Raw genomic sequence first — 13,033 nt, 5'->3', positions numbered from 1 at the left:
CACTGAGATGCATGAAAAATTAGTTGTTAATTAAAGGGGAGGGCAATTTGTCGAGAAGGTACTCACTGAGTTTTGGTTTTGACTTTTCATTAGTGTGTGGATGAATAATTCAAAACTAATAAAACTAACATACACTGACGGGAAAAACATCGCAACACCAAGAAGTTGTACGACATAAACGAAAGGTGATAGGCATGTTTCTACATCTAAAAGAAGATGTCTATTCAAATTGCACACCAGTCCAGGAAAAGTGACGCTAGTAGCGCCACTATGAGGTCATGAATCAGGTATTTTATGCGCACTGTAACAGTAATGGGCATTAATTATCTTTGATACTGGACGTGATGAGTTGATGTCAGTCAACAATGCCTTTAAGGCGACAAAGATGCCATTACCAATGAAATCGCGTAATAGGACTGCGAGAAGCTGTATGTTTCTTCTGCTATATCGCAGAAAGACCTGGCAGGAATGTAGTCACTGTACATTATTGCTGGCAGCGGTGGTCACGAGAATGTATGGTCGCAAGAATACCGGGCTCCGGACGACCACAGGGCAGTATCGAGAGGGGAGACATCGTGTTTGGCATACGGCTCTGGCGCATCGTACTGGAACTCCAGCTACATTCTGAGCAGCAGTTGACACCACAGTGACACAGCGAACTGGTACAAATCGGCTACTTCAAGAACAACTCCGAGCCAGATGTCCCGTAGCGTGTGCATTCCACTGACTCCAAAACCACCGCCATTTGTGAGTTGGAGGGCGGGGTGGAGGTGTGTTGCGTTTTCCCATGTCAGCTGGTTCTGTCAGTTATGGAATTGTGTTGGTTAGAAAGAGGCCAATTGAGGGCCTGCAACCACCCAGTCTGCGTTCTAGACACACTGGCTCTACACCTGGAGTTATAGTCTTGGATGCAATTTCGCGACAACAGGATCAATCTCGTAGCTACCCAACTCACCCTGACAAACTTTGTACGTCAGTCTAGTGATTCGATCTGCTTTGCTGCCATTCATGAACAGCAATCCATGGGAGGTCTCCCAACAGGATAACACCCGCCTACATACCGCTGTCCTAACCTAACATGATCTGCAGAGTGTCGACATGTTTCCTTGGCCTGCTCGATCTCCAGATGTGTCTCCATTCGAGCGCATATTGGATATGATCGGATGACAACTCCATCATCATCCACAACTAGCATTCACCCACTCTGCCGGCCGGAGTGGCCAAGCGGTTCTAGGCGCTACAGTCTGGAATTGCACGATCGCTACGGTCGCAGGTTCGAATCCTGCCTCGGACATCGATGTGTGTGATGTCCTTAGGTTAGTTAGGTTTCAGTAGTTCTAAGTTCTAGGGGACTGATGACCACAGCAGTTGAGTCCCATAGTGCTCAGAGCCATTTGAACCATTTCACCGACTCTCTGTTGATCGACCAAGTGCAACAGGCATGGAACTACATCCCACAAACTGACATCTGGCACCTATATAACACCATGCATACACACGTTTCCATCTTGCATGCAACATTCTGGCAGTTACACCGACGTCTGACATTTGCAATGGCTTATCTTTCGCTTACAGTAAACTGCTACCTTGCAAAGTTAATCACTTAAATGTGTTACCTAGACAAATGTAGCGGGTGATCAAAAAGTCAGTATAAATTTGAAAACTTAATAAACCACGGAATAATGTAGATATAGCGGTAAAAATTGACACACATGCTTGGAATGACATGGGCTTTTATTAGAACCAAAAAAAAAGAAGTTCACAAAATGTCCGACAGATGGCGCTGGACAGCACAACGTCAGTGACTGCACATGACAATCGTGTATAAAAGGAGCTGTAATGAGAGAGAGAATCAGATGCGCCAGCAGTCGCAGCATGTTCAGTTACCTGAAAAGGCGCTTTTAGTGAAGCTGTATTATCAGAATGGGGAATGTGCTAGTTCAGAGTTACGATCCTATCGCCATACGAAGAGGATTCGAACGGGTAAAGGTCCGTTGACAAATGTAGCTGTGGCGAGAATGATTTCGAAGTTCGAAGCCACGGGTTGTTTAGACGATAGACCCCGTAATGGCCGACCGAGCACAAGGCGTAATGCTGCTGAGACAGTTCAGAAATAAATGGAGACTGTAGCGGGTTCGTCTATGCACGGGAAAGTCAGCGCTCGTGCAGTCGCACGTCGCACCGGCATTCCGTACACTACTGTTTGATTGGCACTTAGGCGCACCCTCCGATGCTATCCGTACAAAATCCATCGGCATCATGAACTGTTACCTGGCGATTTAGTGAAGCGGAGGGCATTTGCGGTGTGGGCGTTTCAAAAGATGGCGAAAGATGACGATTGGTTGAGTAACGTGTTGTGGACCGACGAAGCTCATTTCACGCTCCGAGGGTCTGTCAACGCCCACAACTGCAGAATTTTGGCTACCGAAAATCCTAGAACTGTCGTGGAAACTCCATTGCGCGACGAGAAAATCACAGTATGGGTTGGATTTACCACATCTACCGTTATCGGGCCTTTTTCCTTCGAGAAAATGAGTGATTCTGGTTTTGTAACTGCTACCGTGACGGGTGAGAGGTACGCCGATATGTTACAGAACCGCATCATCCCCAGCCTGGCTGATAAACACCTGCTGGAACGTACGATGTTTATGCAGGTTGACGCTCCACGTCATATTGCTAACGCGTGAAAGATCTCTTGCGCGCGTCGTTTAGTGATGATCGTGCGCTCAGTCGCCACTTTCGTCATGCTTGGCCTCCCAGGTCCCAAGACCTCAGTCCGTACGATTATTGGCTTTGGGGTTGCCTGAAGTCGCAAGTGTATCGTGATCAACCGACATCTCTAGGGATGCTGAAAGACAACATCCGACGCCAGTGCCTCACTATAACTCCGGACATGCTTTACAGTGATGTTCGCAACATTATTCCTCGACTACAGCTATTGTTGAGGAATGATGGTGGACATATTGAGCATTTCCTGTGAAGAACATCGTCTTTGCTTTTTCTTACTTTGTTATGCTAATTATTGCTATTCTGATCAGATGAAGAGCCATCTGTCGGACATTTTTTGAACTTTTGTTTTTTTTTTGGTTCTAATAAAACCACATGTCATTCCAAGCATGTGTACCTCTCTATCTACATTATTCCGTGATTTATTCAGTTTTCAAATTTATACTAACTTTTTGGTCACCCGGTATAGTATTCCCGAGAGTTCATTATTCTACACTAATTATTTTTTGGTGTTGTGATTTTTTCCGTCAATGTAATTATGGTTTTGAGTCTTAAAGGTTTTACGTGTTTAGCGTCAGTTATTTGACACATTAACTACTTTGTAGAGTTTAAAGCTATTTTGTGCACTCTTCTTTAAAGGATCGAGGGGGAATTACTGGTTTACTACTGAACCGCGCAAGAAAATGACGCTGCAAGCTCGCGATAATAAATCTCTCGAGTCCATCGAGCCTTAAAAACACAGCACTTGCTCTGAAAACTCACCCAAGCAGGAGCGTGGTCCCAATCCGAAAGGTGTGAACGCTTGCATCGAGGTGCGATCCTTGTTGTCTGGTGAGAAACGTTCAGGGTCAAAGACGTCCGGCTCTGGGAAGTAGCGAGGGTCGCGGTGCAGGCCGAAGATGGAGACGACCACTGTGGTGCCGGGCTGCAGCGTCACGGAGCGGCCGGCAGCTGTCGTCAGTGGGTAGGCCGCCGTGCACGTCTTCTCCAGGTGCCCTCCAGGAGGGAACAGCCGCAGCGTCTCTGCACATGCGCGGGCATGGGTCTTTCTGTGACGTCACACTCAGTGGTTGCCGAGCTTATCTTCACAGAGCACATTTCAAATTAGAGGTAATGACAGAAAGTGCGGGCGGAGGGGGGGGGGGGATGATATCTCAGGGAACGTTTCCATTCGTGTTCAGCTGGCATTCGCTAGAGTTCGTTCGCGTTCGATTGGCATTCGCTAGTGCTCGTTCGTATTCCACTGGCTGTCGGTCTTTTAGAGAACAATCAAAGGAGCTATACGTGCTCTCCACTTCACCGCTAGCACTCTCATGTCTACTTCTTTTGTTGACATGAATTGCGTGAGTGATGGACAGGTGTGAAGAGACTGTAATCTTACTGATAGAAGACAATACAGCACATGGACAAAAATATCGAAACAGCGCGATAAATGCGTGCTTCAACATAACTGCTGATACTAGCAAAGCTTGCAGGTTCCCTGTTGAATTTGAACAACCGTGCAATGTCCTCAATACGTTGCAAGTACCAGCCGTGGTAAGAACAGTGTTCTGTGTAGCAGTGAGTCGGAGATGAGTGACTTAGAAAGTGGGCTAATTGTTGATGCTTGCATGGCGGCTGCTTCCGTAACCAAGGCAGCTGAAGTTTTTGAGTTCCAGTGGCACCATATCGAAGTTTATACCATATACAGGGAAAACGGAAAAACAACGCAGAGGAAAGTACGTGTTCAGTAACTGTGGCAGGCGGTACTTGAAGAGGATGGTAACGAAAAAATAAGAGAGCGACAGGTGCAAAAGTCCCTGCAGAAGTCAATGTCGCGTTCGCTTTTCTATCGCATCAAAACAAAACAAAGAGAGCTCCATAAGCTGCGAATGCAGGACGAGCTGGAATTCCGAACTACTTATCAGTGGTGCAAGTGCCAGTAACAGGAAAACGTGCTGTCGAAGACATAAGACCTGGACTATGCAGCAAAGGAAGAAAGTCATTTGCTCAGATGAGTCTTCTTTCACATTGTTTTCATCTCTGTCTAAGTTTTTGTACGAAGAATGAAACATGGCGAGGGTTCGGTGGTGATTTGGGCAGTCATTTCACGGTATTCCATGGGCCTCATGTTTGATCTAGAAGTTCGCAACTATTATGTGACAATTTTGGCTGATCACGTCCATATGGTGGTACAGTGGCTATTCCTCAATGATGGTGCAGAGCCAGCCGAGGTGGCCGAGCGGTTCTAGGCGCTACAGTCTGGAACCGCGCGACCGCTACGGTCGCAGGTTCGAATCCTGCTTCGGGCATGGGTGTGTGTGATGTCCTTAGGTTGGTTAGGTTTAAGTAGTTCTTAGTTCTATGGGACTGATGACCTCAGAAGTTTAGTCCCATAGTGCTCAGAGCCATTTTTTTGATGGTGCTGAGTTGCAAGACAATAGGACCCCTGTTCACATAGTTCTCATCGTTCAGGACTGGATTTGCGAGCACGAGGACAGATTTTCTCCTCTGCCCTGGTCATCACAGTCACAACACCCGTAAATTATTGAGAATTTCTGGTCTGCTTTGGAGAGAAGTGTGCTTGGTCGCTGTCCACTTCCATTGTCGTTTCCTGTACTTCCCACTACTGTTCAGGAAGCTTGGTTTAAAATGCCCTTGAGAATCATACTATACAAGCATTTGTCCTCTCCGAGACGAATGGAAGCTGTTTTGAATGCCAACGTATTACACATGGTAATACGGTTTTGGTGTTTCCACATTTTTGTGTCCGCTCCCTGCACTTATAATAGGTGCTTCAGGGATACAAGAGGAAAAGGTATATGAAAGAATATGTACTATTATAGTGAATAAAATTAAAACTGTACGAACAAATACATCATTTGCATCCCTTGGTTAGGTTAGGTTAGGTTGGATCAGGTTATATTTTTTATGACAAAAATGGTTTACATGGGATTAAGATATGAAACGAACAATTGCGTGACTTTATTATAGAAGTTAATTTGTAGTGAGTTGCGTATTAACTTGAAGGCTTCACCAGACTCTTACCTGTGCAGTCTCCATCACAGGTTAGGAATACCTTATGTATATGTTGTATTAAGCAACCCGCCAGTGATTTTTATGCTGTGTTCAACTATTGTAGGAAATCGGAATAACATGACAATGAAAGATGATTTAGCCAAAGGAGATAAAAAATACAAATCAGGCTAGTAAAAGATGAGAAGATGGACTTTCAAAGATAAAACAAAAGAAACAATCAATGAACACGAATTGTTTGTTATACAAAACTACAGTTACGTAACTTTTGTGTCAGAATTTTTCATAAATGATTTATAGGTGTAAGTCATACAGTTACCCGCCAGGTTAGGCGAGGGCGCTAATGCGATGCTTTCTGGACCCAGGTAGGCGCGCTGGCCCCAGATCGAATCCACCCGGCGGATTAACGATATCCGGTGTGCAGGCCAGCCTTGATGGGATCTTTAGGCGGTTTTCCACATGCCAGTAGGTGAATACTGGACTGGTCCCATGTCCCGCCTCAGTTACACGACTCGCAGACATTTGAAAACATTTGCACTATTCCATATGTTACACTAGACACAGACAGCTGGGGGACACTACTTCCGTCCCAGGGGGTATGAGGTGGCGAAAAGAAGGGCATCTGTCCACCCTCTGACACTAACATCATCGCATCCATAGTAACAGGGCCGACCCCGTGTTGAAGTGGGACAAAGGCCGAAGAAAATGATGATGATGAGGTGTAAGTCATACAATTACACTGAAATGTTCGCTGTATCCTACGTACAAAGTGTCCCAGGAGGGAGTCTCAGTATTCACCGATGTGATAGGAACGATCATTCGAAGCAAAAATACTCGTGCAAACATGGGCTCTAAAATGCATACGTTAAGAGCTATGAGCACTTAAAATATGCACGTCATCCCACGTTTGCTGAACGTTTTCTTCTTGTTTTGGTTCGTACTACCACCTCTCTAAATATGGAAATCAAAGAGTTTGCAGTAGGATAGATATGTTTCACCGTACTGAAGATTAATATGTGCTCCTAGTTCTTAAGGTATGCATTTGACAATGTTTACTCGACTTTTTTCTCTTCGATTTATAATTCCCGTGATTGACAGTTCCTCTTGGGATACTCTGTATACCACATTCTCTAAGGGGGCCGGAGGAGAGGAAGGGGGGGGGGGGAATTGTGGTTCTATTGCCAATACAAATTAAAGCTTCCACAACATTTGCATCGCTAATTCAATGAACTTTTAGTAAAGAACGATATTTAAATAATTATGGAGACGTCCTGTAATTGAGAATATCTCTTTAAAATGGGTTATTATCTCGAATAATCGCAAAATTTCAAATGAAATTTACTACGCATGACAATCACTGACTACATTCAGATCGAAAAAGGAAGGAGAAATTCAGCCACAAGCACAGTGAGAACGTGTTTTTCTCAGTATGCTTCTAAGTCAACCACTGCTTTTATGATCGTAAGATGGCTAATAACAGTCGAAAGTGGAAATATACTTTTGAAACTTCATATGATTTTGCGAGATGATAAACCAATATAAAAGAATGAAAGCAATTCATCACTGCGGATACAAAGTTAAAAGAAACTGTGTCGTTCAAGCCTCTGAAAGCTTGTCAAGTTTCTCGACAAGTATTGGATAGTGCAGCAGAATTTGAGGGGATGATGCCGGATAGTAGAAGGAGAAGATTTGTCAACAAGCACCAATCGTCTTTAATAGATTGCTGGTTGTCCTTTCAGACATTTGCTGTGTGTTGAAGTTTTTACTATAACCTTAGACGTTTATATTAATAGAAACTAAATATTCGTTTCCAACCATTAGTTCCTTACGTGAAGGTAACCAGTTTGGAATACTCTACGGTTTGTGTACTTTTGACTCTCTAGCTTCGGACTGCCCTGTATCATAAAGCTACGTGTACTTTGCGAAGACAAAGGTGGTATGCGTAGAAGCAGGTAAGGCAGGCGCTGACCTGAGATGACCATGTCCAGGTAAGTGGCCTCTTGGATGACGTCGTAGCCGAGCTGCCCTCCGTGCTTGCTGAGAGCTTCCTGCAGCTCCTGCCGCAGCCGCTGCTGCACGTCTGGGTGGAGCGCCAACTCGTACAGTACGAACGACATGGCCGTGGAGCTGGTGTGCACGCCGTCCGTCATGAAAGTCGTTACTTGCGCCGCTATGTCCAGGTCCGTGAAGACTGCAATGGTAGGACATTGTGAGCTACGTGACACATTAGTTTTCCAACAGACAAAGTATGAAACGGTAGAATGAAGTCAACGCCTGCTTTGATCTGAAATTTCTTTATGTGTACGGGTTGTTCGAAATTAATGGGGCAAAACGACACAGTTGACAGTTCAAGACACTAGGAGCAAATTGTACTTCGTAAACATGGTAAACGAACGGTCTATGAAATAATCGCTAATTTGTGGCCATCGGTCTTCATTCTATGTAAAACTGTCCTCGTTAGGAAAATAACGATAGTTTAAAAGAGTAACTGCGTGGTAGTCGGTATAAATACTGTTGCTACTAATGAAAGTGCAAGGCAGTTCTACTAGTGGTTTAGTATATTACAGTTACATGTTGCAATCACAGTACTCTCGCACCTGTTAAGGAAGGCGATAAGCGACGCTGAAGGCTGTGTCGGTCCTGCAGCTGCATGCAATACCGTATCCTGAATGAGTTTCCAATAATTTCGATTGCTTTTCTGTTTCTTGACAAACGTTTACAGCTGTCTAGTAGAATATTTCGTCGTGTTCTCTCATAGTCGCAGCAAAATTTGCCGACTTTCTGTCAGGTTATATGACACATCTTGACGCTGCTCGAATGGAGTATCCTTAAGTAATCCTGGTCCATGAGGCAGCTCCGCTTCCGCCGAAATATACAGTAATTTTTTTCACTACGATTTTCGTAGTTAGGAAGAGCTGAAAGGTAACTGTATAAAGATGGTAACTGTTCTTTCGGACATGTCCGAAAGAACAGATACCATAGGTGACCATGCGGCTCTCTTTGAATCAAATGATAATTAAATCAAGAGCCTAAGTTGTCGACAGGTGTTGATATACATCAACGGGGACAGTTGAAAGCATGTGCCCCGACCGGGACTCGAACCCGGGATCTGCTGCTTACATGGCCACCGAGGGCACAGAGGATAGTGCGACTGCAGGGATTTATCCCTTGCACGCTTCCCGTGAGACTCACATTCCCAACTGGAATGTCCACACACTACATTCGTGGTGCCCCTGCCCATTACACTCATTACTCATGACAGACAATCCTACCGAGTCCCGTGCTGGATACACAGCCATTGCCCGAACTCTTACGGGACTCGGTAAGATTGTCTGCCGTGATTAATGAGTGTAATGGGCATGGGCACTACGAATGTAGTGTGTGGACATTAAGATGGGAATGTGGGTCTCATGGGGAGCGTGCAAGGGATAAATCCCTTCAGTCGCACTATCCTCTGTCCCCTCGGTGGCTCAGATAGATAGAGCGTCTGCCATATAATCAGGACATCCCGGGTTCCAGTCGCAGTCGGTGCACATATTTTTAAGTGTCCCCGTTGATGTATATCAACGCCTGTCGACAGCCTAGGGTCTTGATTTAATTATCATATCATTGAAAGGTAACTGTCGTATTTGCCGTGTCGAGTTTCAAGAAGTCTTGGCCATGAACTCGAATGTAATTGCGAACTTGATAAATGTACTCAGCCTCTGTAGTATCGATACAGTTATATTCTTTGTCTGTTCTTGAGAGCACACTTGTTGGTCAGAGAGGTTTCTTTTGAAGAGAGTAGCAAAGTTGAGTGTGTAAGACTGGCTATGTACTCGGTTTGAAAAGGATGGAAGCTGGTCTGCCGTGTAGTAGAGGCAGCATTATTTAAGAAGAATTTTGTACTAACATATTTTGAGTAAAGAAAACGAGGTTATATCAGTAGAAGAATGTTAAAACGAGAAATTTCAAGGTAATATTTGTAAGTGTGTAATTTCGACTGTTGGAACATTGCGTACGGCTGAAGTTTACTACAGAAATATTATAATGCAGTATATGGTTTTATATAATTTTGTCTTATAATTGAAACAAGTGTCAAGGAATGTAATCGTGCACAGGAAAATTATTAAGAAATATGTTGCTAACTTATCTAGTTGTGAGAACGTCATGAAAATGTGTGTAGGTGTTCTGGCTTAATGAAGCATAGTTTAACTTGGAGTCTTCTTCTCATTTATCAGTCGTTTAGTTTAGTTTCTCATTTTCTCTTTCTTTACCTTTATGAATGAGTTCTGTAAGCTCGCATTGCACATCGCGAGTTGTGTGTTCTAGAATCATTTTTATAGAGAGTGATGAGATACCGTCTTGCATTGCAAATCACAAGTACGGTAAATGAAATTAGATTTTTGATAGTTTCATCATTATCTTAATAGTAACAGGATGCAGAATACACGAGCGTTCCGTGCGCACAGATAAGCCAACAAATTGAACCATCATCACAATTCATGTCCACTGTAAGGTACAATAATTGTTGGAGTGTATTTGTAAAATTATCATTTCAGAGGTTTTAAGTCAGTTAAAGATTTCAGAAATATGGTATCTTGTGAGTTTTCAAGCAGTTTTATCAGAAAGACAGGTGCTTTAAGTGTTATGTTCATTTGCTGTGTAATTAAATGAACAATTCCGGTAGAGTCATTGTTTGCAAGATCACAGATAAAGATTAACAATATTCAGGAACAACATTTTAATCTGAGTCACTTGTTCTGCAGTCGGATAGCGTACGTAAATTTCGTCGAAAACGAATTACTCTCTCACGTACAAGTTGTTTGATGTACTGGCTAGTCTGGATTTCCCATTGTGTAGCATGAGCATCACATACGTGCCGTCAAAATTTAATTTTAACACAGTTTTGTCGTCCGGCACTGAGATTTACGTATTTCGATGTCAAAATAAGTTTTATGCCAATTTTTCAAATACCAACGAGAAACTTGCAAACACGACTTTGGAAGTTTTACAGTATGCTTTCAGAGTTTATAAACAACGTAGTCCGTTCTCTCACAAATGGTTTCTCTGTGGGCCTGTGTCTGTTTGACCATTAACATTCACTCACCCTGTAAGTGCGTTTCGTCAGTTTAGCTCTTTACATGATTCTCAAGTCAACACAGTACATTACCTGATAAAACGTACGCGGAGACCCTCACGTAATACGGAATTGGCGACTAGATGTCACTAGAAGCTCACTCGCCAGTATAAAAGGAGCCGGGGAGTATCGTGTTGTCAACAGAGAAGCAGTGACATATTTTTGTAGTCAGTGCTAAGCGACGCTTGAGGCGGTGTAAAGAGCGAATCCACTGATAGAAAATGACTGATAACGAGTGATTTGGAGTAATGAATCAAGCTCCATCCTTATGTTTGCTGAATGCCTGGAGAACGTTACCTGCCATCGTGTGTAGTGCAAGCAATAAAGTACAGAACAGATTGTCTTACAGTCTTGGGGTGTTCTACGCGGTAAAGCTGTAGTCCCCTTATTGTGCATAAGAAAACGGTAAATTCGGAAGGACAAGAAAATATTTAACTGCACCATGTGCTGCATGTAGTACAGGGCCAGTTCGGAGACAATAATTGTTTGTATCAACATGACAATGCACCCTTTCACATAGCACCATCTGTGAGGCAATGGATTGTGGACAATAATATTCCTGAAATTGGCCCCCCTGCCAAGAGCCCCGACGTAAGACACATCCTGTGTTGTGATGCAGGGTCGCTCGCCTGGCAGACCTGCAATCCTTCTCATACCTGTGGCATGCGAGCTGCCTAACATTAAAGGCGTCAGAGCAAGAGACGACAGAACTTCGTTCATGCTGACTAGGCCAGCAGGCAGCAACGTGTGTGCCACTAACGGTCGTCGCTCCTGCGACCTGTTTGCTTCCGTGGCCCACGTGGTCGTGAACAGTTCCTCTTGTATCTCTATGGGGCCTGGGTACTAAGGGTGCAGCAATTCCACTCCAAGCCAGACTCTCGTTGAGGTCTGGAGAGATCTCTTTTGGAATCTTCGCTGTGCTTGACGCCATGCCGCTCGCCAGCCACCGCTGACCGAGGAAGCCGCTAATGTCTGTCGCCATCGTCACCAGGACTTGACTTAGGCATTAGGAACGAGCATGACTTGGGAAGCAGACGTCAGCTTTATCTTCGTACATTGTTCTTCTAACAACTAAATTTTACGTTGTATCTTGCTCTGCGACCAAGTGAATACCAGACTTCCACTTTCCATCATTAAGGGCCTCAGCCTCGGTTCAGTCACGTGTACATTCAGTGTCAGTCACGAACTTTCACAAACTACTGTAGTGATCAACTTTTCTCCAAAGAGGAGCTTTTGGTTGATGCATTTGTTAATAAAACTGTTTTACATTGTTTGCCTGAGGTGTGTTCTCATTTCACAAGACTCATTATATATAATGTTAACGAATTGTATTTATTAATGCCATACCCAATGTATGCATTAATAATTTGTGCAATGTTCGTTTAAGATTTACCTTAAGTTGTAAAATGACCAATTGTAAATATAAGTGAAGAAATTTGCAGCACACAGTGGAAAACGACTTCATCTAAACGTCTCTTCTAGGCAGCGGAACTATGAGTACGATAATGTTCAAACATCTGAAGTGATAAATGTTCTGATACGCAGTATGATTTTTAAAAGTACAATCAAACTGCAAGGGAGTGATTGTTGAGAAGATAAATAACTAAGAAGGTCCAATGAGGATCGGAGCTGCGTGGTTCCTGTACCAAGGTCACACCAACCGACATCCTGTAAATTATCTTCCAATGGGACGAGACGCTGTTTTCTTGCCAGAGGACGTTACTGTTTCCCTAGATTGCAACGGCTTCGAGCTGCTGCATGTTTGTTATTATTGGTTGACTGACGCAAATGAAAGTGTAGTTGACGATGACCTAGAATTGGAATAGGGAACTAATCAAATATGATCGTTGCACCTTAATACGATATTAGACTACGTAAAAACCGAAAATGAAAGGAATCGATGAGTCTGACGCGTGGTATTACAAAAGAATACTGAAAATTAAGTTGACTGTAAGACAAGACGAAGGAAGGAAGATGTAGAAAATACTATCTAGAAGAAAGGAAAGGATGATATGACATGTGTTAGGGAGTTAGAAATTAGCTTTCCTGATATTATAACGAGCCGTAGAGGGAAAAAAAGCTGTAGAGGAAGACAGAGATTGGAGTGTATCCAACAAATAATTGAGGGTATTTGGTGCCAGTGAGATTCTGTGATGAAACAATTGGCACAGG

General features: G+C 43.7%; 1 protein-coding gene across 1 annotated transcript in view; it reads right to left on the bottom strand.

The window, feature by feature from the left end:
- The window catches only part of LOC124622183 (cytochrome P450 6j1-like), a 135,490-nt gene that overhangs the window by 26,943 nt on the left and 95,514 nt on the right, over window positions 1-13,033 (bottom strand). The window contains exons 7-8 of the mRNA XM_047147829.1: window positions 7,712-7,933; window positions 3,490-3,750 (exon numbers count right to left, since the gene is read on the bottom strand). Coding sequence (XP_047003785.1) covers window positions 3,490-3,750; window positions 7,712-7,933 — 483 coding nt within the window. The remainder of the gene's footprint in view (window positions 1-3,489; window positions 3,751-7,711; window positions 7,934-13,033) is intronic.

Source organism: Schistocerca americana, chromosome 7, assembly GCF_021461395.2.
Source record: "Schistocerca americana isolate TAMUIC-IGC-003095 chromosome 7, iqSchAmer2.1, whole genome shotgun sequence".
NCBI lineage: Eukaryota > Metazoa > Arthropoda > Insecta > Orthoptera > Acrididae > Schistocerca > Schistocerca americana.
Note: the sequence above shows the minus strand (reverse complement) of the source record. Positions and strands in the feature narration are given on the sequence as shown.